This window comes from Euprymna scolopes, chromosome 7, assembly GCF_053919585.1.
Source record: "Euprymna scolopes isolate OS-2025 chromosome 7, ASM5391958v1, whole genome shotgun sequence".
NCBI lineage: Eukaryota > Metazoa > Mollusca > Cephalopoda > Sepiida > Sepiolidae > Euprymna > Euprymna scolopes.
Genome location: NC_136488.1, coordinates 110528420 through 110553145, shown reverse-complemented (window position 1 = coordinate 110553145; position 24726 = coordinate 110528420). Strand labels below are relative to the sequence as shown.

The following is a 24726-nucleotide window of genomic DNA, read 5'->3' as shown; positions in this document are numbered from 1 at the left end:
GATAGTTTTCAGAAGTATGCCTCGTCGCATACCTGGGGTATTCTTGCCGGGCCTTCTTCTTTGAAGGAGGCTTGGCAAAATTCCATTTTCAGCACCGGGCAATTAAATGAACGTCCAATCTCCACGTCAGCGGAATTTTAAAAAAAAAAGCGAATCTCGCGCTGGGCTCGTGACGTCATCACCAAATTAAAGGGAGTTTTGTACAAACCCAAAATGTACGAAACTAAGAAACAAAAATGATACAAAAATACAAAAAATCAAATACAAGAACCAGATAAAAAATAATAAATATAAACGGGGGAGGGGGCACTATTATTGGTACAAAAAAATTCCAAAATAACTAGAGATATTCGGTAATCAGAATATATAATTTTAAAGCAGTCAAATTTAAAGAATATAGTTGAAAAACAAATATGTAACGTGTCATCTTTTATCCATTACATTAGTTTTTAACGGTGAATTAAACGGTGTTTTGTTTAAAAAAACCAAAAAAAACACCGAAAAGGTGAGATATGGTTTGTTTGCTCCATGTGCGCAAGCAGTACCCCCCCACCACCACTCCCAATATATTTTTTTCATCTTTTTTTACAATTTTTTTCTACGGATTATAATCAAAGGGGCACTAATCCACCCAATTATATATATATATATATATAAAAAAATACAAAATCAATATTTAAATATTTGTAGGAGGTGCTCAGTTTCTAGTTAAGTTCCTATTTACTTGCCTCCCCCGAGGACAGTTCGACACAAGGCCAGTTAATGTGAGGAAAATCCAGCTTCCCAAAAAGGTCAATTTGGATAGAAACAAACATAAAAATTGTCTCAGTCATGAAGGATTTCTCCTTCACTGACAGAGGACAGAAAAGGCGAAGTGTAGCATCAGAATACTACAATGTGATCTTGGCCCGAAGTCCAGGTAGAGAAATAAAAAAAAAACGTCTTAAACTGGAAAGTTTAACGAAATAATGTGTCACTCAGACAAGAAATGTAATTGAAAATAAAACCAAATTAATCAAAAATTTGTAAACGATTTGTTAGCTTTGGCAAAAAATGTTTTTTAATATTGTGGCCAAAAATACTTAAGTTTTCAAACGTCATGTTTTCTGTTAGTGACGTCACTTGTTTTAAATGAAATTTATTTTTGTTTATTTGTCATAATTCTTGTTAAGTTTCACACCCCTTAAGAATTACGACAAACAAACAAAAATAAATTGCATATTTAAAAGTAATTTGATGTCCAAAATCTAAGGCATAACATTTTCAAAAGCCAATAATTATGACCCACTCACCGTAAATATGAGGGGTCAAATGCCTTCTGAAAAAAAAAAAACTCTCTTAATCCTACACCTAACCCTAGGTATGAGTGGCAAGCCTCCTCCTCTTAAAACCTTCTTTAGCCCTAACAATAACGCTAAGTCTAAGTGGCAAGCTCCTCACCAAACAAAGTTCCTTGGTAAGTGTTGTGTCGTGGAACAACAGTGAAAATAAGAACAACCAAGTCGAGGTTCGGTTAAGGAACAAGTGTATAAGTGTATTAACAAAGATAGGAAAGCTTGTATATCTGCTGGGCACTCAGCTAGCAGTTGAAGTGCAGTTGCATCTCTCTCACCGGTGTTGGAATTACTAGCCCTATTTATAGTGTTAATTGGTGTAAATTCCTCTGTTCAAGGAAGGCCGGTATAATACCCCCCCCCTTTGAAAATATCCCGTCTGGGATTAATAATATTTTTGTTTTGGGTTCACCCTAATCAATTCTGTTGATTTCCGTTTTCTGTTTGATCTTCTGTTCTCCGGAGCTGTCTCTGGTATGGCCACCTGAAAAGTATCAAATACTGTTAAACTTGTACAATCCCTTATGGGTATTAATGCATAGCAGTTTTGAACATGCCTCATCGACTGGAACTTGTAAGTATGCGTCACTGAGGTCGATTTTAGAAAAATATTTCTCTCCACTCAGTTTTGCAAATATCTCTTCAGGGCTTAGAAGAGGATAATGGTGATCTTGTTATGCCCTGTTTAAGCATGTCGCGAAGTCGGCGCAAACACGAATCTCCTTACTCTTCTTTTTGATGTAAACCGTTGGTGCAGCCCACACACTGTGATCAATTTTTCCGATGACACCCATGTTTTTGAGTCTTTCTAATCTACTGTCTATCTGTTCTATAGCTGCGTATGGAACATTTCTTTTCTTTCTGAATACTGGCTGTTCATTTACTTTTATGTCAAATTTTGCTATCGCTTTTGTACACCTTCCCAAACTGCCTGAAAATACGTCTGGGAAATTCTCTTTTAACTCCCTCTTAAGTTTTTCTGCCTTCACATTCGAATCCTCAACCTTTTGGCAAAATGAGCTGAAAGGTATATCCCATAGTCTAAACTTTTCGAACAGATCAGTTCCAAAGAGGTTGTTTGATTTTCGCATGACAAAAATTCTTGCTTTTTCAGCCCTGTTCTGGAAAAAAATATTCATCAATAATTCTCCTTTAAAGGTAATTTTTTTGCCACTCGCACTTCTTGCCGTTTTATGTGATTTAATTATAGTGGGTCTCCCAAGCCTCTTCCATGTCTGTACATTAATAATGGAAATGTCAGACCCACTCTCAAGCTGTAGCCTTACTTTCTTTAAACATTTTGACCTGTACATGTTTCCGGATATTTTGTTCCTCAGGTTCAATTTTCGTAAGTTTAATGGATGTCTTTCTACCAGATTTTTTTCTTTATGCCTTTTCTGGTGGCAGTTGTCACATTGTTTGAATTTGTAGGAATTTGTACCAATGTTTATTTCCACACCTCCAACATGGTCCAGATGGATCTTTTCCCTGTTTCTTTCTCTGGTTATTTTTTGAAGTCGAATTTTTCTTTTGAAGAATCTTTTTAATATGCGACACTTCGCTTTCCTCTGTGTCTTGACTGTCTTGTTTCAACGCAATAAACCGTTTACAGTCTTCCGCTAAGTTTTGTAGTTTTAAATTCAGTTCGTTTTCGAGTTTATTTAAAACACGACGCCTGCTTTCAGCGTCTTTATTTAAGACCAGCCTTTGCACAAATATTAAGTATTTAAAATTATCTGATGATAATTCCTCCAGTTTAAAATCATCGCAATGCTTGTTCACTATACTTGCATAAGTAGTGTAGTCATCTTCCTCTCTTCTAGTAACATTCATACATTTATATCGCCTATGAAAAAGAGACGTTTTTGCAGAAAACAGTTTTGTAAGTAGCATAACTGTTTCTTGGAAGCTCAACTCACTGGTCTTTTTTGGGAGAATAAAATTCACAAACTTTGTATGCTCGGCTGTTCCCAATTTTCTTAGCAAAAGCCTAACTTTTTTCGCATCTGACCAGGTACTACAATCCGATATAAAAATATCCTCATATCGTCTATAGTACTGGACGAAAGTAACATTGTCTTCTAGATTATAATTTAAATTTTCAATAGCAACCCACACAGCTGTTTGAGAAAATGCGTTATGATTATCGTCCGCTTTAGTTAACTGTGTCGCCTCCAGAATTTTTCTTTGTTCCTCCTGTGTTTTCATCAATATTTCCTCGAAGCGTTTCTGTTATTGAAGCATTTTTTCTTCAAATGCTTGTTTAAATCTCTGTTCTCTTTCTACTTGTTGTTGAATTTGCTGCTTTTGCAATGCGAGATTTTGCTCTGCCTGGAATTGGAACAATTCCAACAGTGAATCTTGGAATTTCGCATCCATCATACGAATCAGTTTACAATTTACGCTTGAATTAAATAAATATTCCTTAGTAAAAAAAAAAAAGTCAACCAAGTTTTCTTTCCCAATTCTTTTGTTTGAAGAACAACAGTTTAGCAGTCCTTTTGTAACTTAATTTGTTGAACGTTATCTTTCTAGTCTTACTAGAAACAATCCAAGGAAATAACATTTGTTTAACATTTTTTTTATTTGCATGTGTTTTTACGTAGCAGAAATAAAATCTGATGGATTCATATGGGAAAATTTTAGTTGTTTTTTTTTTTTTACCCTCTTTGCCTTTTGCAAAAAATGACTTGATTATTTACGTGTTTGCTAAGCACAAATGACGTACACGAATAATTATTTTTCACAGTCTGTCTCTTTTTCTCTTGACAAAGTCAAGCGTGTTTTTTTTTGTTTTTTTCAAATCCCAGATGTTATCGAAATAACGATAAGCTTACATGGTATTTGCTAGTTCGTTTTGGACATTCAACTTTGCAGAAGAAAATTCTTACTGTAGGAAAAATGGCTTCTGGTGAAGAAAAATTAACCCTTTCCCCCTTTCTAAAACACTTGGTAAGTGTATTAATTCATTTTTATTTTGGACTATTATTCTCATCTTTATTAGTTTGTTGTTTTCATCTTTATTGGTTGTTGTTTTTCACGATGTTTCGGCCAACAGTTGAAAACAACAAACTAATAAAGCCAAGAATAATAGTCCGAAATAAGAATACATTAATATATATAATGCTCATCTCAAAAATGAATTTCAATTAAGGAATAATATATATACTTGGTAAGTGTGTTCAATTATTAAATAATTGACAACATTTGTGTTTTTCGCTGTAGATTTTGGTAGCAAGTTTTTTTCCGTTGCCAAATTACTATTGTAGTAATTAATTCACTGTTAATCCTAGCATATCCAAATATCTGTTGAAATGACGAAGGTGTTCTGCCGTAAAGATTTTACGAATCTTTATTCCAATCACTTTTGGTGATTCTCTGCAGTGACGGTCGTTTCGATTCCTTGTCGTCAATCTGTTGTGTCGTGGAACAACAGTGAAAATAAGAACAACCAAGTCGAGGTTCGGTTAAGGAACAAGTGTATTAACAATAATGTACAAAGATAGGAAAGCGTGTATATCTGCTGGGCACTCAGCTAGCAGTTGAAGTGGAGTCGCATCTCTCTCATCGGTGTTGGAATTACTAGCGCTATTTATAGTGCTAATCGGTGTAAATTCCTCTGTTCAAGGAAGGCTGGTATAACAGTAAGCTACATATAAGTGTCTAAAAAAAAAACATCCTTCCTTAAAGAAAAGTGTACCATTTATCACCCATAACAAAAATAAGTTAGTCATTAGAATGGTCTGGAAATGGTGAATTATTTTACATTAAATTTATGTGAAATTAACCCCCACTCTAAATTCTAAAATTATTTTTATTTTGTTTCTATCATGTCTTCAGAGTGTTCACACATAATTTTCCTTAGCTCTATCATTAACACAAAGTCAGAGTGGCAACTTCCCCACCCTGTCATAATTGCACAAAGACCCTCTTAAAACCACACATAATCATCTTTAGAAAAATTAAAAAAAGAAAAGGCGCACAGGATTTATCTCCGATAGAAAAAAAAATTGGTTAACTGCCCTAAAATGCTAGAATGGCTGAAAATTGGGGAATCACTTTACATTAAATTCTAAAATAATACTTGTTTATCTTTCATTAAAGTTTTTTAAGGTATTCACATGTAATTGCCTACAAAGGTAAAATCGCCTATTTTGGAGAGGTGATACCAAAGAAATATTGCAATATATTCATTTTTAAACAATCTTAGATTTCGATTTTAGTTTTTTATACATAAAATGCATTACAATTCAACTTTGTGTTCTCTAACTTCTTTTCTTTTAATGAATACATGGCATTTTTAAGGAATTGCAGCATATTTATGTGCATTTACTGCAGATTATTTGGAAACCATTCATTTTTGGAGATTTTCAGTAGCATATTCTAATTCCTAGCACAAAAATACACTTATATGGTAAATTTCATTGCTTAATCATATTTTACCAAAGATATTGCATTTTTACTGAAAAAGTAGTGTAAAAAATGTGACAAAACACATATGGTCTTAAAGAAGGAAAATATCCAAACGTGCGAGGCACAAAAATAGTCATAACTTACTTGATTTTAATTGGATGTAAAAAATTTAAAAAGATTCTTTCTTAGCTCATCAAACTCTTTCTATAGATATTGAAATATTTTAAGCCGTTTCATGTTTTAATGTGTATTACTAGTGTAAAAGAAAAAATGTTTTGAGAGGCAGGTAGGCTCAAACCCGAAGCCTTGAGACAAAGGCGAAAAAAAAAAAAGCCTGACATCCTTCCACAACACTAAGAGGGCAGAGAAAATGGTTGAAATTAAACAAGTTAAGTGACAGGTGCGTAAATTGAATGAAGTCAAGCATCATGCCATAGGGAAATGAAATCCTGCACTTAACTTTTGGCTTCAAGCCCAAGATGTTCGGGAAAACCAGCTCCCCATAAAAAGGGGAATGACCAAATGAATAGTAATTGTCTGATATGACGGGTTTTGCCAGCATTGATCAAAGCTCAAAGAGAAACTGAATCCGTATACAAACGAATCTCTCTGGCACTCATGCCGGGATGTCCAGAAAAGCAATGAGCTTTGATCAATGCTCATTGCTTTTCTGGACATCCCGGCATGAGTGCCAGATAGATTCGTTTGTATACGGATTCAGTTTCTTTTATATATGGAAAAGCTAAACAAACACACGGAGAATAAGAAATACTGTGAAAATAGTGTGTAAAAGTCGCTCAAATAAAAAATAAATGTGACCTCGTTTCATAAATCATAGAAATTATAATCTAGTGAGTATAAGAAACAGTGACCCTGCTGATTGCTCCTCCTCCGAAAGCTTTAGCCAGACATACAAAAAATGTGAACACACTAACACACATTTTGCCTTTTATATATATATATATATATATATAGAGAGAGAGAGAGAGAGAGAGACTAGTGGGGTTACCCGGTTGTTTGGAGGTGTAAAAGAAAAAAAAAGTTTTGGTAGGCAGGTAGGCTCGAACCTGAAGCCTGAGGTAAAGGCGGAAAAGAAAGCCTGACATCTTACCGCGATGCTAAGAGAGCAGAGAAATGAGAATGGTTGAAATTAAATGCTTAAAAACGTCTGGTTTTCTTGGTCAAACATCACACCATAGAGAAATGAAATTACGTAGAGCCAGTTAAGCTTTACGCTTTCAGCGTATTTGTTTTCTCAAGATGTTGGGGAAAACCAGCTCTCCATAAAAAGGGGAGTGTCTAAATGAATAGCAATTGTCTGATATTAGGGGGTTTCCCCCTATTGATCAAAGCTTATTGCTTTCTGGACATTTCGTCATGAAGGACTGAGAATCTAGCTTTGCTTTCGATTTAGTTTCGCTTTATAACAAAAACCACAAACAAACAGGCGGGACCACAGGATAGCATGAATTTTATAAAATAAAAGTCGCTCAAGTAAAAGATAGAGACGACTTCCTTTCGTAAATCAGATATTATAATCTAGGGAGTATATAAAAAGTTGTAAGAATAAGTGACCCCCTCTATCCCGAGCGTCCCCCCCCCCGGAAAAAAGCCTTTGCCAGACATACAAAAAAAATGCACACACACAAACACACACATTTTCGCTTTTATATGATAGACTAGCATGAGTGCCCGGCATTACCCAGGTGTTTGTTTGAAAAAAAAAAGTAGTAGTAGGCAGGCAAGCTCAAACCCGTGATGCAAAGGCAGAAAAGAAAGTTAAAGAAAACATGAAAATATGAAGCCATAGAAAGTGAAAGGCGTTCAAATTAAATGATGTCAATCAAAAAGTTGACTTGAAGTGAAGAATCATGCAGGCGCAGAAATGTAGGTTGGCTCCAGACCATTTTTTGCTTCCCCACAATGTTGGGAAAACCAGCTCCCCGCCTAGAAGGAGAGCTCTCCAAATGAATAGCAATTGTTTGATATGAAGGGTTTCTCCAACATTGATCAAAGCTAATTGCGTTTCTGAAGGTCCCAGCCAGAAAGCCAGGCGGCCTACTTCACTCCAATTAGTTTCGCTTTTATACAAAAAAGACGAACAAACATGCGAAAGGATGGAATAGAGGGAATTTTATAAAAATTGATCAAAATAAATGTAGAGACAACGTCCGTTCGCAAATCATAAATATTATAATCTAGGGAGTATATAAAAACTTCTCCCTAATAGTAACCCTCTTGAGAACTCCCTCCCTTCAAAAAAGCCTTTTGCAGATATAAAAAAACGTGTATATATATATAGATAGATAGATAGATAGACTAGCAGGGCTACCCGGCGTTGCTCGGGACCATATAAAGCAATGAGAAAAATGAAGTTACTTCTGCACATACCTATTATTCTTAGGATAGAGAAATTTTTGATACCTATGTATCATTTGCTATCTTGAGCAAAAGAATATTTTACCTACTCTAGGACGGGTATTGCACATGTATGAAATAATTGTATCTTCCCTAGGATAAGTAATTTACATCACATGTATTAAAGACTTTTACCATCACTAGGATTGGTAATGTACAACACATATTTAAAATAATATTACCTTCCTTCAGACGGGTAATGTAAATACACACATGAAACAATTTATCATACTCTTGACAAGTATTGTACAAGTATTGAAATAATTTCTATTCCCATCAAGACCACCATAATTTTAAGAAAATTGAAATCATTTTTAGAAGATGGATCATTAGGATTTCCAAATTAGTACATAAATACATTGTCTTCGTTAACGATTAGGCAACCCTTGCTTCACTATAAATTTCAACATTACTGGGTTTCTTTCCTTCCTCACTATCGGCACTATAATTTTAAGAAAAATTATGTCATTTTTGGAAGATGTCTTAGCAGGATTTTCAAATTAATTAATACATTGACACAGTTAGTGATTAGACAACCCTTGCTTCATTATAAAATTCCACATTACTGTGTTTCATTTTCTTTCCCCACTACCGACTCCAAAATTTTTTATAAAAAAGACGTCATTTTCAGAAGATTACCCAGTAGGTTCTACAAATAAATACACAAAGACGTTGAGAAGTTTACTATAAAATTCTACGTTACTGTCTTCTTTCCTTCTCAACTACCGATACCAACATTTTTAGTGAAATGATATCATTTCTTGGACATAACTCTGCAGGTTTTCCAAATAATTACATTAAATGCATTGATATGACTGGTGATTTGGCAACTTTTACTTTACCAGGAATTTCAATAGTAATGTAGCTCTTCCCTCCCCACTAACAATAACATAATAGTAAGAGAAATGATGAAATTTCTGTAATATGATTCCACAGGTATTCTATATTTTTGGAATATGACATTGTGGGAGATCTTTCTGACCTCAAAACAGACATTACTCCCTCCAGCCCCACCCCAAAAGAGAAGGTTTGGTAAGCCTTAGAGAACTCCAGAGCACGTTTAAAAGCAACACAATAATGCTTCTTTTTACCCACTACTACAACCATGACGTCATTCTCAGATGATAACATTGAAAATCAAGAAAAATATGGATCACTCCCTACAGAAACTGGCCTGCTCCACCTTCACAGAACACCAACAATATATATAAATTAAAGTAATTTTGAGATCATAAACTGTTTCAGCCATTTCCGGGACTGATTTCATACCCTCCCCCCCCCCCACAAAAATACTATTAAAATATAAGAAAATAAAGTAATTTGGAGATAAAAAAATGTTTGTCATTTCCAGGGCTGACTTTATATCCTACTACCCTCATTTAACCCTGAGCTCTTCTGCCACGAAATATTTCCTTCAATCCTGGGTGATGTTGGGTCTTCTGCTAGTATATATTTCAACCCATCTCATTCAATCCCAGACAACGTCGGATCTTCTGCTAGTATATATTTCCATTTATCTATTTAAATCCCGGGTCATGCCGTTTCTAGAATATATTTCCATCTATCTAATTCAATCTCAGGTGATACCGCATCTTCTGCTACTATATATTTCCACCTATCTTTTTTAATCCTGGGTGATGCTGGGTCTTCTGCTAGTATATATTTCCAACTATCTAATTCAATTCCAGGCAAAGCTGGATCTTCTGCTAGTATATATTTCAACATATCTCATTCATGGGCGATGCTGAGTCTTCTGCTAGTATATATTTCCACTTATTTCATTCAATCCTGCTCTTCTGCTGGTATATATTTCGACCTATATCATTCAATCCCAGCCGATGCTAGGTACATCTGCTAGTATATATTTAAATCTATCTCGTTCAATCCTGGGCAACGCAAGGTCATAGTATATATTTCTACCTATCAGACTCAATCCCAGACAGCGTTTGGTCTTCTGTTTTTTTTTTGTTTTTTTTTAAATTTTCATCTTTTGAAGATTGTAGCGCTCGGTATGGGGCAGCTAAACCAGCTGCCAATATTGCTCTTCTTTTTATTGAAACCACCCGAGAGCTCTTTTTAGTATCCTCGTTGTTCCCTTCAGTACAATTGTCTGGATTTCCTTTGCACTTGGTTCACCAGGAATATTAGTTAGGTAAGACTTCAGGTTTTTCTTCATAAGTCCCGTAGCACCTATAATAACTAGTATGATTGATATATCCCTAAGATTCCAGTTTCTTTTCATATCATACATGAGACCTTGACATTTGGTCTGTTTCTCCCTTTCAACTCTGTTCAGACCTCCATCATTAGGAACACTCACTTCAATAGAGGTTGCAACTCTCTCTGACTTATTCCATATAATTATGTCAGGTCTCACAGCAGCATTTTCAAGGTAGGTGGCTGTGGGGATTACATGGTCGTAATACATAGTACATAAGTCATTTCCAACTGTTCTTTCAGGTTGATGTTCCCAGGACTTGCTGCTGCACTGGATGTTTAATTTTTTACTGATGCTTCAGTGGAGGTACTTATATACTCCGTCATGTCTCGCTGTATAGTAGCCGTCCCCCAAAAGAACCTTGCAACTTGATACCAGATGACTCACACTTTCCAATTCTGTATGGCAGAACCTGCATTTGTTGTCATTATTGATACCTGCCATCTTCTTGAATGTGTTGATCATCAATCCCTGATCTTGAGCAGCCATTATAACTCTTTCCTCATCGTGGTGGAGGGCTCCCCTCTTGAGCCATTTCAAGGAACCTTCTTTGTCTATGTATTTCTGAGACAGTTCCCCAGAAAATACGTTGCATGCTGATGTTGGTCCCACTCTTTAAGGTTCATCTTTGGAAGGTCTCAGTATATTTCTGCTGGCTCTTTCTTGCTATTTCTGTTGCAGAATTTTTTGGTGTTTCATCCTTATCTGTGAGACAGCCTTGACCAAAATGCTTGGCCAGCTGGGTGACTGATGTTGTTCTGCTGGCTCTTGTCTCTTGATGTTGGTTGATGTACTATTGAGAGAGTGTGGTTCTGGGAGGTTCTCAGATACTGGCCTGTGCTCACTATAGTTTCCCTATGCTAATGGTTGTTCTCCGAGAGCCCCAGTCCTCCTTCTTCCCTGGGCAAATACAGTCTTGGTAGACACTGATTTCTATAGATTATTTTATGAAGCATTAGTAACTTCCATGTCTTGACATCTAGCCGATTGATGTATTTTTGTGGCCTGCTGAGTGGGTCTATTGCCATACAGAAGAGTAAGGAAGATAAGTTGTCACCTTAGAATATTCCCCTCTTGATTTTTACTTTAGGGAAGATGGTCTTTCCTCCATTGTGACTTAAGGATATTGTGGTTTTCCACATCTGAAGGTGAGCTGCCAGTGTTTGTCTAATTACCAGGTGGATAACTCAAGGCACCGAAGTAACCATGAGTGTGATATGCTGTCAAATGCCTTCTGGTTATCGATCCATGCCAAGGTTTCTTTGCCTCCTCCAAAGCTAGTCTTGTTGATAAATAGCTGGTCTTTGGTACACCCCGTCTGCTCTTTTTCAAGGTAGGTCCCAGAAGGTAGGTGGTCATATATATCATCGGCTACCAGACCAGTGAAAAGTTTATAGGTAGTTGTTAGCAGCATATTGGCCTGTATTTATGTTGTGGAGACGCCCACTAATTAGCATAAGTGGGTGAAAAGATATAAATAAAGGTATTAAGTCAGCAAGACCGGGGAGCTGTGTTCGAACGCCGGATAGGCAAGACGCATGTGCTGGTTGCTCCATGAAAGACTTTAACACGCCCTCTGCCGGACAATCTTCCAACTGCAGTACAACTGCACCTTTGTAAATATGTATTTTATTTTTGTCTTAATATATTTGTTTTACCTTTACTTTCTGCATTCGTTTTGTTATTGATGCAGACACAACAGTGGCGACGTGATTTCGAAAAAAGATTTACGCGTGAGAAAATACACTATCAAACTCAACAGTGGTATTCGGGAAATACTTACTCGTCAAAGATTGAAAAAAAAATTCACTCGGAAATTCAATGTTTAAAACGCAGCAACTACGAAATTGTCACCAAGATTTTTTTTGTGACTACTTGAAAAGGAAATTCAAAACCCGGGACACTTGTAAAAAAATAAATAAATAAAATAAAACAGCAAGCACTTTATTTCAAAGTGCCTACGAGAAAAAAAAAACTTGAAAGTTGCAGTAACCTTTTCTGCAAAGTGCACACAGAAAAAAAAAAAAAGAAAAGTGTTTTGCTTTTTGAAAGAAAAAGTGATTTTTTTTTTCTCAGTGTGCTAAGAAGGGATTTTTTTTTCTTTCTTGTACGTAATTAATAACATAACAAAAGGAATTGGTTGTTGTGGTTATTAAAGAAAGGAAATCGTAAAAGTGACTGATTTACTAATTTGAAAAACAAAATGGAGGATCTTATCAAGTTATTCGCGGAAATGCAAATGCGTCAACAAGAAAGAGACGAATTACAGAAAAAAGAACTACAAGAAAGAGAAGAAAGACAGAATGAATGGCTTCTTAAATGTATAGAGTAAATGCAACTTGGTCAAAAAGATTTGTTGGAAAGATTAACGACTAATTCTGCACAGGAACGCAATACGACTTTTTCCAACGCAATAATTGTGAATAGCATAGATGTGTTCACGTACCTACCAGAAGAGGATAAAACTTTTGAGGTATACTTTAAGAGGTATGAAGATATTTTCGAAACAGATTGCGAAAGCTGGTCAAATGCAAAGAAAGTAAGTTTATTACTTCGAAAGCTTGGTACCAGTGAACATTGCAAATTTGTTGATTTCATATTGCCAAAGAGAACGAATCAGTTAGACTTCGTTGAGACCGTAAAACTTCTTAAGAAGTTATTCGGACCGAACATGTCTCTTTTTTACACCATATAGATAGAGATGGTCGTGTATGAACCTTAAGAAAACAGAGGAGCAGGACTGCCTGACATATGCATCAGTAGTGAATAAACACTGCGACAATTTTAAATTATCGGAACTTACGGTGGACGACTTCAAATGTTTAATTTTTGCACAGGGGCTAGTTTCTATAAAAAATTCAGAGATCCGAAGACGCGTTCTCTCAAAATTAGAGACAGAACAAGGTCTGACACTGCAAAAGTTAGCAGAAGACTGTCAAAGGGCAGTATCACTAAAACAAGACTCCATAGATATAGAAGAAGCAGGAGTGTCGTACATAAGGAAGATTAAAAAATCTGGCATAAACGCAAGGCAAAGAAAGTGTGAGACTCGTCAAAATCCAAAAGATTACGCGAGTTATAAATACTCAAACTCTAATTACAGAAAACGAAATTACGATTCAAGTCAAAGGAACTATAGAAAAGCGGGACCAAGTAATAATTGCGGAAGATGTGATGAAAAACATTGGGGAAAGGATTGTCCTTACAAAAATATCAGATGCTTCAATTGCGACAAAGTCGGACATAAGAGTATTTGTTGCAAAACAAAATATAGAGTACACCAAATGAGAACAAACGACAAAGAGAAAGACAATTTATGAAAATATGTGTTGGTTAATATTTTCGGCAAATAAATAAAATTTCAACTTGATTCTGGAGCAGATTTGGCGGTAATAAACGTTAGCACTTGGAAAAAAACTGGATAAACCGACTCTGAAAAAGTCAAGTAAGGGTGCTAGAACGGTGACAGGAGACAAATTCGAAGGAGAAGTCGGCCTGCCCATTAATTTAAATGGCATAACGAAGAAATTGAAAATCTTCGTAATTAAAGAAAGCGAGAATTTATTGGGAACAGATTTTATTGAAAAATTCAACCTTTGGGATGAACCGATGAACGCTTTTTGTAAAAAAAAATGACCAGCTGCACCACAACGTCAGAAAATATTAGAAATGAACTAAAGAACGAATTCCCAGAAATATTTACTATGGGACTGGGAAGATGTAATAAATTTAAAGCTTCGTTCGAGCTAAAAAAGGATACAACACCAGTATTTAAGAAAAAATGGAACGTGCCGTTCACTGGATTAGACAAAATAGATAGCGAATTAGACAGACTTGAAAGAACAGGCATTTTATCGAAAATCGAAACTAGCGTTTGGGCAGCACCTACGGTGTACGTAAAGAAGAAATCGGAACAAATTCGAGTCTGCGGAGATTTTTCAACCGGGTTAAATAGTATGCTACAAGATCACCATTACCCTTTACCAAGCCCAGAAGAGATTTTTGCCAAACTAAATGGTGGGAAAATTTTTTCAAAAGTAGATTTGTCCGATGCCTATTTGCAAATTCCGATAGAAGAAAAATGCTCAAAGATTTTATCCATTAACACACACAAAGGATTATTCAAGTATAACCGATTACCGTTAGGGATAAAAGTCATGCCGGCGATATTCTAGCAAGCGATGGACACAATGTTGAACGGTTTAGATTGTGCTTGTGCATACCTGGATGACATAATCATAAGGAGCGCGTCCATAAGTGAACATATAGAGCATTTAAAACAAGTGTTCACAAGAATAAACGAGTACAGATTCAAGGTGAAAGAAAACAAATCTGAGTTTTGTCTAGACGAAATCAAGTATTTAGGACAAATAATAAGTAAAGATGGTCGACGCCCCGATCCAGAAAGAGCGATAGCAATTAGGAACATGCCAGCACCACATAACGTGACGACTTTACAGATCTTCTTAGGCCTCGCGAACTACTACCAAGTATTTATCAAAGGCATGCACGACCTAAGAGCTCCGCTGAATGAATTATTAAAGAAAGAAACACCATGGATATGGACAAAAGAATGTCAAGACTCATTTGAGGAAATTAAAAAGACTTTAACGTCAGATTTATCCTTAACTTATTACGACCCAAAATTACAAATAATTGTTGCGAGTGACGCGAGCTCGTATGGTATAGGAGCATGTATACAGCATATCATGCCAGATGGAATGAAGAAACCTATAGCGCACGCTTCAAGGACCCTAATTCCGTCAGAGAAGGCTTACTCCCAAATAGAAAAGGAAGAATTAAGGATTATTTTCGCGGTGACGAAATTCAACCGTTATCTGTACGGAAGACATTTTATACTGGAAACAGACCACAAGCCCCTAGTGACTATTTTCGGCTCAAAAAAGGACTTATCAGTATATACGGCAAATCAGTTACTCCATTGGGGTACGATCTTGCTAGATTATGATTTTCAAATAAAACATCTACGTTCGGGAAAAATAGGTCATGTGGATGGATTGTCAAGGCTTATACCGAAAAGTCACTCGTACCCATTCCCCTCCCCCCCCCTTTTTCTTTTTTAATGGAGAGTAGATAATACAGTGGATGTGTTATCGGCAGCTCCAGTAACTCTCGCTTCTCCTTTTTTGTCCCTCAGTCCTCATTCAATGAGTGATTTTTCTGACAAAGGGTGAAGAAAAAGCTGCTTAAAGGTCGGTAGTACTTGGTGAACAGTAGTCTGAGATGTCGGAAATTTTTCTGTCTCTATGTCTGTCCTTGTGGCCATGTCACTAGTAAGGGTGCTGGAGGTAAACGTTTTGTCTGCGCTGACGTTATCCGCCTGATAGTCAGGGACCCGAACCTTGGATTAACCACTAAGGAGGCGCAAAGTACTGGAACTGCTGTATTGCCATTTGGTAAGTGGATCTGAACCATGCAGTAGTCTCTGGTGGGGCCTCTCAATGCCATACTAGTGGGTAATTGTTACAGCTTTACCTTTTCATGTGCTGCAAAAAAAAAAAAAAAATTTCCTGTCTTTTTCTCTCTTACTTTCCCTCTCTGTACTGCTCTAACCAAGTATGCCGACCTATTCCACAAATCCCAAAGCCTCAACATGAAAATGAACCGCCCCCTTAAGTAAACACTTCATCAAATCTCCACACTAACGTAATGTACTTGCAATAACCCTTATCCCTGAGTGGCTTGATAAGTGGTGACCACTGTGTAAAAAAAAAAAAAAAAAAAAAAAAAAAAGGGATGAAACCTTTGAAGAGTCAGTAATTGCAGCTATACGTTCCAATTATGAAAAAAAAAACATGGTGGCGAATATAATAAGAGAATTACCAGTCACGCTTACCGATATAAAAAGGGAGGCTGAAAATGATGATGTCATCAAAGACATAAAGAAAAAATTAAGGGAAAATGACAGAAAAACACTAAGTATATTTTCCTTATGCAATGAGGTATTATTATATAGTGAAAGAGTGGTTGTACCGAAAACGTTGCAGAAAAAAATCTTACGTGATTTTCATACAGGACACCCGGGTATAAATAGGATGAAGACACTTATGAGGAGTTATGTTTACTGGCGTAATATGGATGTGGATATTGCATTAACAGTAAACAAATGTAACGGTTGTGCGTTAGCCGCTAAGGCACCACCGATAGTTCATAAACCTTGGAAAAAAACTGACCGTCCATAGTCACGCATTCATCTAGACTTTGCTGGACCGATCAAGGGACAATACTACCTAATCATAGTAGATAGTTTTTCCAGATGGCTGGAAGTAAAGCGGGTCAAAAGCCCAACGACAGATAACACAATAAGTTTTCTGCATGAAATATTTGCCCGTTTTAGGGTACCAGACATTGTAGTCACAGATAACGAAACACAATTTACTTCAAGTGTTTTCAAAGATTTTTGTGAATTGTTTCAGGTAAACCATATAACTACACCACCGTTCCATACTTGATCAAATGGATTAGCGGAAAGGTTCGTAGATACGATAAAGCGTGCCCTTAGCAAATCGATAGGGACACCAACGGATAAAGCATTACAACAGATCCTGCAAATATACAGGATAACTGAGAACCCAAATACACCGTCAAAATTATCGCCAGCAGAATTAATGTTTGCAAGAAAAATAAAATCACCATTTGATAAATTAATACCAAAGCAAGCAGTCGTATATAAAACAACACACACATCACGTAAAAGGTTTAAACCTAGTGATCAGGTATATTTTAAATGTTTTAAAAATAATATGTCATATTGGGAGTCGGGTACGGTAGATAAACATATCGGTGACTTGGTCTACATGATAAAAGGTCCAAAAGGGATACACAAAAGACACCAAAATCAATCGAGAAAACGTCATAGGAAGGACAATGAACATGACAAACCTGAGGAACAGGAAGATCCAATTGATATAGTATACGAAACGTTTAATATTGAACCACCACAAACCATGTCCGAACTGAGGAAATCGGGAAGGAAAAGAAAGGCTATAGACCCAATGATAATGAACCCCAAAAGGAAAAGATATTGAAATCTACATGACTTCAAATCTTGGGAGGGGGGTGTGGTGGAGACGCCCACTAATTAGCATATGTGGGTGAAAAGATATAGATAAAGGTATTAAGTCAGCAAGACCGGGGAGCTGTGTTCGAACGCCGGATAGGCAAGACGCATGTGCTGGTTGCTCCATGAAAGACTTTAACACGCCCTCTGCCGGACAATCTTCCAACTGCAGTACAACTGCACCTTTGTAAATATGTATTTTATTTTTGTCTTAATATATTTGTTTTACCTTTACTTTCTGCGTTCGTGTTGTTATTGATACAGACACAACAATTTATTTGGGTGTTGTGTCTCTTTGGTCTTAGGTATGAGGCTAGTGTCCCCCTCTGTCAGCCAGGGTGGTGTTGTTTCTTCACCTCTTAGCATCTTACTGAAGCAATCACTGTAGTGGCGATGGAGTGCAGTCAATTGTTTCAGCCAAAAGTTTTGGACATTGTTGATGCCAGGTGCTTTGTGGTTGGAGAATTGTGCCAGTTTTCTTGTGACTGTACCAGGAGTTATAATTGGTTCTGGAATCTGAGGCTTGGTGTCGTTGAGCCTAATAATATCTTCAATCCACCGAGTCTCTTAATTGTATTTGTCTTTTGTTTCAAATAGACTAGCGAAGGGTACCCGGCGTTGCCCGGATGTTTTTCAGGGTATGTGAAAAAACCCCGAAAATGTGAAAAAAAAACAGGTGCCCGTGAAAAAAAAAAACGAAGCCTTCACGACACGCAGTTGGAAAATAGTAAAGTGTTTAGAAAAAAACAGGTGCACGTTTTTGATTGACGTAACGGCAATAGGTATTCAGCAGTTAGCATTTTGCGTGGGACAGTTTTGAATGAGGTGAATAAATCAGTTTGTTTGTTTTTAAAAACCCGCTCCCTGTTTATTAGGAGGAGTGAAATGAAAGCTACAGTCTGATATGACGAAGTCGACATTGAACAAACGTTACTTAGCTCTCTTGAGACAACTGGCTTTTGGCCTGTGATTAGAGTCGAGTTTCGCTTTTTTTTATACTGAAAACCGAATGTAACGCGTGCCGATGCGGGAAATGTCGAATAATTAACATTTGAAAGTCAATAAAATTAAATAGACAGGCGAGCTCCGTGGGTAACTCTGAGATATTACAATTTATAGATGATATAAAGTTTTAAGAAGTTATGAACCGAGCAAGCACTTCTCTGAAAGAAGCCTTTTGTGGACATCGAGGAAAAGCGTACATACATACATACATACATTTTCGCTTTTATATATATAGAAGACTCCAGTAGTTTTCCAGGTCTTCTTCTGCAGGTGCACTATCTACAGTAATGGTGTCCCTTAGAAGCTGCCTGTAAAAAGTTCTTTGGTTGGTTTAAAACTGCCTGATTTGAATCTGGGAATTGATCTTGTTCTCCGAGTTTTTAATCCTCTGGCCAAGTGCTGATATTTTTCCCTCCAACTCTCTAGCTGTATTCTTCAATCCCTCAATGTTCTGATGTATTTGGTACAAAGTTTTCTGATGGTGGTATTTGGTACAAAGTTTTCTGATGGTGGTATTTGGTACAAAGTTTTCTGATGGTGGTATTAAGTTGACCCTGTACTGAGGGATCTGCAAGGAACTGTTTTATTTGGCTTAGTTTCTTCCTGCAAAGGTTCAGTTGTTTTTGCAACTTGGCCTTCCAGTGAGGTGTGTGTATCTGGAGACTCTGGGCCCTATTCGATGATTGTGGTTGAACTTCAGGAGTTATTTTTTCTGTCAATGTAGAACCCAGATACATATGTGATCTAGTTGAGTTCTGTGAGCGTTACTCTTGTTGGTATTAGCCTCTTGAGAGCGATGTTAACTTTGGCTATAACAGTCTTAGCTCTTCCAGCAGCTTGGATCTTGGACAAACATGATCTGTCCTTCATTCTCATATACCTCACCTCCTCAACTGTGTTGCTGAGCTCCTCCTCCAAAGCTAACTGTTCATCATTTGCTTCTGGGAGTACAACTGATGGTGGCGGTGGTGTAGATGATTATGGTTGTGATTCAGGTGATGGTGTCCTGTTAGGTGATGTAGATTCCTGGGTCGTGTTTGTGGGGTTCCTAGCAGAGAGTTTGTGAAGACAGGTGTTATGTCAACCAGAGACTCCAGAGGCACAGGAGTCCAGGAGAGCTGGGCATGTGCTGGGACAGTTGAATGGGTTCTGATGGGTTGGTCTATTGTGAGAATTTTTATTGAGTTTTCCAAAAGAGCTATTATTTTTGAAGACATGTAGTCTAGTTCTCTTGTGAACAATTTCAGGTTGTTATATTGCTGTGTTGTTATCCTAGCTGAAGGGATGTTGGCTTTTCCAGGATAAAACTGAAAAAAGATCCCCCCCCCCTCCAGGTTGCTGTTCTGTCCTTTTGTCTTTGATGCTTTAGTTTTGCATATTCTGTTGCCCATATCAGTGTCCACCTCTCCTCCCTTTCCCATACCACCTCCTGTCTTCATTTGGTCGCCTCATCCTTTACCTTATAGTGCTCACGTCTAATAAGATCTAATTCCTCTTATGGGATATATCTTCCCATCTGTGAGATGAGCGATGGCAGGTAATGATGTCTCCTCTTTCTCCGCTGGAAGGTTAGAGGCTCTTACTCTTTCAATAAGTATCTCTTCTGCTCTGTGTCCCCCATTTCTCAACCCTTGAGTAGTGGTAGCAGTGCAGGAGAACCTTCTGTTTGACAGACAATGACTGGGTTTTAAGCCCCATTCTGTTTCTTTTGGAGTCTGTCAAGCGAGATAGAGGAGGGACGCTTGGTCCATCTTGGTCATGGACTGGTGGCTATCCTTGTGTGACCTCTGGGGTGACTGTGGCACCACCTTCTGACGCAAGAAGGTTTGTACCATTGCTTTCCTCTTCCTGCCTGGTGTGTAAACAGGTTGAGAGGCCCTTTTCATCCTGAGCAACTGCCATCAAGTTTGAATCCATTTTGGGGGGCATTTTTCATGGTTGTTCCTCATTGTCCACAGCTTCTTATTGGTTATGCAAAGCTTCCCTCTACCTACTTTACATAAGTAGAAGGGGTGCCCCCATCCACAACCCAGAGAGCGCAGTGGATGGCCGGAGGAAGACGGCACACCAGTACACTGCTAATATATAATTCCATGTAAATCCTGGGTGATGCCTAGTCTTTTGCTAGTATATATTTCAACCTATTTCATTCAATCGCGCACGATGCAGGTCTTCTGCTATTATACATTACCACCTAACTTATTCAATCCCGGATGACACCGGTCTTTTCTATTGGTATAAATTTTGACATATATTATTCAATCCCAGGCGACGCTGGGTACTTCTGTTAGTATATATTTAAACCTATCACATTCAATCCCGGGAATGTCGGGTCATCTGCTAGTATATATTTCTACCCATCGGACTCAATCCCGGACAGGTCTTTTCCATGTATTTCATTCAATACTGGGAAACGCCAAGTCTTGCCACTCTATATTTCCACCTATCTCATTAAATCGCAGGTGACATTGGGTCTTTTGCTAGTATATATTTCGACCTATCTCATTCAATCCCGTGTGATGCCAGGTCTTCTGCCACTCTATATTTCCACTTATCTCATTAAATCTCAGGTGACGTTGGTTCTTCTGCTAGTATATATTTCCAACTACCTCATTCAATCCCAAGTGATGCTGGGTCTTCTGCTAGTATATATTTTCATTTAAATCATTCAATCCCAGGTGATGCTGGGTTTTCTGCTAGTATATATTTCTACCTGTCTCATTCAATCCCGGGCAACAGCAGGCGTTCTGCTAGTATATATTTCCACATGCCTCATTCAATCCAGAGAAGTGCCTGGCGTTCTGCTAGTTTATACTTTAACTTTTCTAATTCAATCGCGGGTGACGCCAGATGTTCTGCTAGATATACCATGTTTTTGGCGAAAATTCACACTTTAACAACAAAAAAAAAAGTAAATAAAAATGATTTTATCATTTCATAACATTTTAGGTTTTCAAATGTTCTCATTTAAATTTATTATTATATTTGTTTGTGTAGGCAGTTAATTTAACAATTTTTTTATAATTTGAATTATATGTTTTTGTTTTGAAAAATATTTGGTTTTCTTTGTTAGCGTATCCAGTCTTTCTTTAGTTATTTATGTAGCCAGGTAATTTAACAAATATTTTAAAATAATTTGAATAATTTTGTTTTGAAAAAATCTTTGGTTTTCTTTGATGATGACTGTATATGTATAGGAGTACTGTAATAAGATGGAAGTCTGGGACTAATAGCAACAGTCTACAATTAGACCCTTGGTTGTAGTTCCATGAAAATAAATATTTGATGGCTTTTTGGAATTTGGAAAGTTAACAGGTTATCAAATGCCAGCAGGGGAGGGGGCATATTTACGACCCCCCCCCCGGGCGGCAAAAACAATTGCTATTCCACTGTCTCTATCTCCTTATCAATCACTTACTTTATCTCTTTATGTTGTTGATAGCAATTTGAGCTATGCATTCTCACATCTCTTGGCTTTTCTGTGAACTTAGTTTGATCTCATAGCTTTTAAATATGACTTTCCCTGATCTCTATAGCTGCATATCTCAATAATTCTAATTCAAAACAGAACCTACAATACATTTTTTTTCTATTTTTGTGTGCACATAAATATAATTCTTCTTTTTCTTTAAATGAGTTTCCAAATATATACTAGTATATTAATTGCATAAACTTTTTCTTTTATACTTTGTTCAATACAAAATACGTTTTGTTGTACTAGAAAAAATAGTAAAAATGTGTAAAAATAAAATTAAAAAAATAAATCAATGTGATTAGAAATATATGAATCACACTAGATGACATTTGGGTCACTTGTTATAATTTACTCAAACTTAATTTTTTTCACGAATAATTGACTCTAATTTTTCATATCTTTTTTCCCTTCAGTAATTATGAGTGATCCTGAAATTCTGCTTGTTGGGCTTGTCTGTGTGGATATCATCAATGTCTGCCAACAATTCCCAGAGGAGGACACTGACACTAGGTAAGCAAAAAAAGAAAAAGAAAAAACTTAACAAGTGGGATAAGTCACATGATAATAATATTTACTTGCCCTTCCATATCACCATGTTCCAGTGAAGCTGTCACACACAAATGGCATCAACAATATGTTGCAGTGTAAGAACTCTTAATTTTTTTTTACTTACCATTACTTAATTATTTTTAAGGTGATTTCTTCATTTGTTATTCTACATTTGTATTATAGCTATATATATTAACACAAATTTCTCATTCAAAACTACCAGACTTTTCTATGTAAACCTTTCACTTACATTACTTCATACTACTCTGACTTACTAACTTTTGCATTAAAACAAATCATATTTAAAAATAAAAAGGTTCATTTGAATGGATCTGGGATGTGAAATCTGACCAAATCCAAAGGATTTGCCAAAAGCTCTACATTTGCCCAACATCTTAAGGTTTAATTGGTTATGCTGGTCATGTGAAGCATATTTTCTGTTTAGATTTAACACTGTAAAAGCATGGATGTCTTCAATTGCAAAAAAATTGATAAATTCAGAAACAGATGATTAGGCATGAAATTTGGAGACAGTTAACTTGTTGAACCATGAGTGAGCTTGTGAAATATCAGAAAATATGTGATCTTGAAACGTGAATAAAAAAAACATAAGCACATAAGAATTATTGGGTTTGTTTTACAATTCACAGTTATTCAAAAAAGTGGTCAAAAATCAAATGTATAACAAATGAATACTATCAAAGGTAAGATAAGTTACTCTTCTACCTAGCTAGATAGATTTTTAGTGTTTTTTCTTAATGTAAAACATTTATTCTGCTCGAAAAGCAAGTAATATCAACCGGTTACACGAGCACAAGGAAAAATGTTTGCAATGTATTTGTTATGCTGCCATTTTTTCTTGTGCTCATATAATCGGTTGACAATAAATGTTTTTACATTGAGTAAAAACAGTAAAAAACCCATTCAGCTAGGTAGAAGAATAATTTATCTTGACTTTGGTAGCATGTATTTGTTATATATTTGATTTTTTTACCACTTTTTCAAATCTTTGTGAATTGTAAAACAAACCCGAATTATTTGCATTATTTGGATTGTTCGAATTACTGTTCTCATCTCAAGATGAGAACAATGTTATTTTCAAAATGTTACAGTCAATGTAGCCTCTGACTTTCTTCAGGTGTGGTTTGTCAAACTCAGGAATCTGCATGGAATATTGAATGGAACCCTTTATTCAAATCTATGGGGATAACATGGTCTCATTCCATCAACCAAGCCTGGGTAAAAGTCTTAAGTATTCCACAATTCTATTTTGAATTTTGCCTGTATTAATGATTGACCTTTCAATTTCCAAAAGAGTGTAACTTTACAATTGAATTTTGCCAAGTACTTTATCCATTATGCAATGGATCCTGTGTTTTACATTCTTATAATCACATTCACTTTTTAAAGTCGGTTACAAAATAATCTTTAAATTATTTTAAACTAGTGGGGGTGCCCGGCATTCCCGAGTGTTTGTAGGTGTGTGTTGAGCAAAGAAAAAAAAAGTGGTATAGGCAGGCTCGAACCTGCGATACGAAGGCGGAAAAGAAAGTGAAAGAAAACCTGACAACTTACCGCTACGCCATGATGTGACCGGAAGTGTAAAGTGTTCAAATTTAGCGATACCAATCAAAAAGATGACTTGCAGAAATGGTGTTGTTTTTAAATGCTTTTAAACCTCCCATCCTCCCACAAAGGTGGTTTTTAATGTGGGGGGGGGGGGAGGCTGGAACTTGTACCGCAAAGGAGGAAAAGAAGGTGAAAAAAAGAGTTGTTAATTAACTTCTGCCCAGGTGACAAAAAAAAAAGCTAGAGAGGGAGATCTTTTTCGCTAACCATTAATGCCATAGCAGATAGTTGAGTGAATGAGTTAAAAATCACACACTTAACTCTGGCTGTAGGCCAGTTAAGCTGTCTACTTTCTGATGTATTTGTTTCCCTATAATATTGGGAAAACCAGCTCTTCCCAAAAAGGGGGAAACTCTGGCAGTGTTGAAATGAATAGCAATTGTCTGATATGAATGGTTTTCCTCACATTGATCAAACCTAATTGCCTTCAAAACGTCTCGGTCCAGAAGGCCAGGTGGATCGCTTTGCTTCGATTAGTTTCACTTTATTTATACGAGAAAGACAAAGAAATACTCGAGACAAGGGAATTTTTTAAAACTCGATCAAAATAAAGATAGAGACGATGTCCGTTCGCAAATCGAATATATTACGTTCTAGGAAGTAT

At 36.6% G+C, this 24726-nt stretch overlaps 1 protein-coding gene across 8 annotated transcripts in view; it reads left to right on the top strand.

Moving 5' to 3' along the window:
• The window catches only part of LOC145279885 (ketohexokinase-like), a 376201-nt gene that overhangs the window by 103274 nt on the left and 248201 nt on the right, over positions 1–24726 (top strand). For 6 of the 8 annotated variants that reach the window (XM_080131353.1, XM_080131355.1, XM_080131351.1 and 3 more), the window contains exon 2: positions 22358–22454. The exons of 1 other annotated variant lie outside the window; for it this stretch is intronic. In XM_080131353.1, coding sequence (XP_079987479.1) covers positions 22363–22454 — 92 coding nt within the window. In that variant the 5' untranslated portion in view covers positions 22358–22362. Of the gene's footprint in view, positions 1–22357; positions 22455–23631; positions 23733–24726 lie in introns of those variants that run through there. One more of the 8 variants, XM_080131358.1, reaches the window with a different exon arrangement.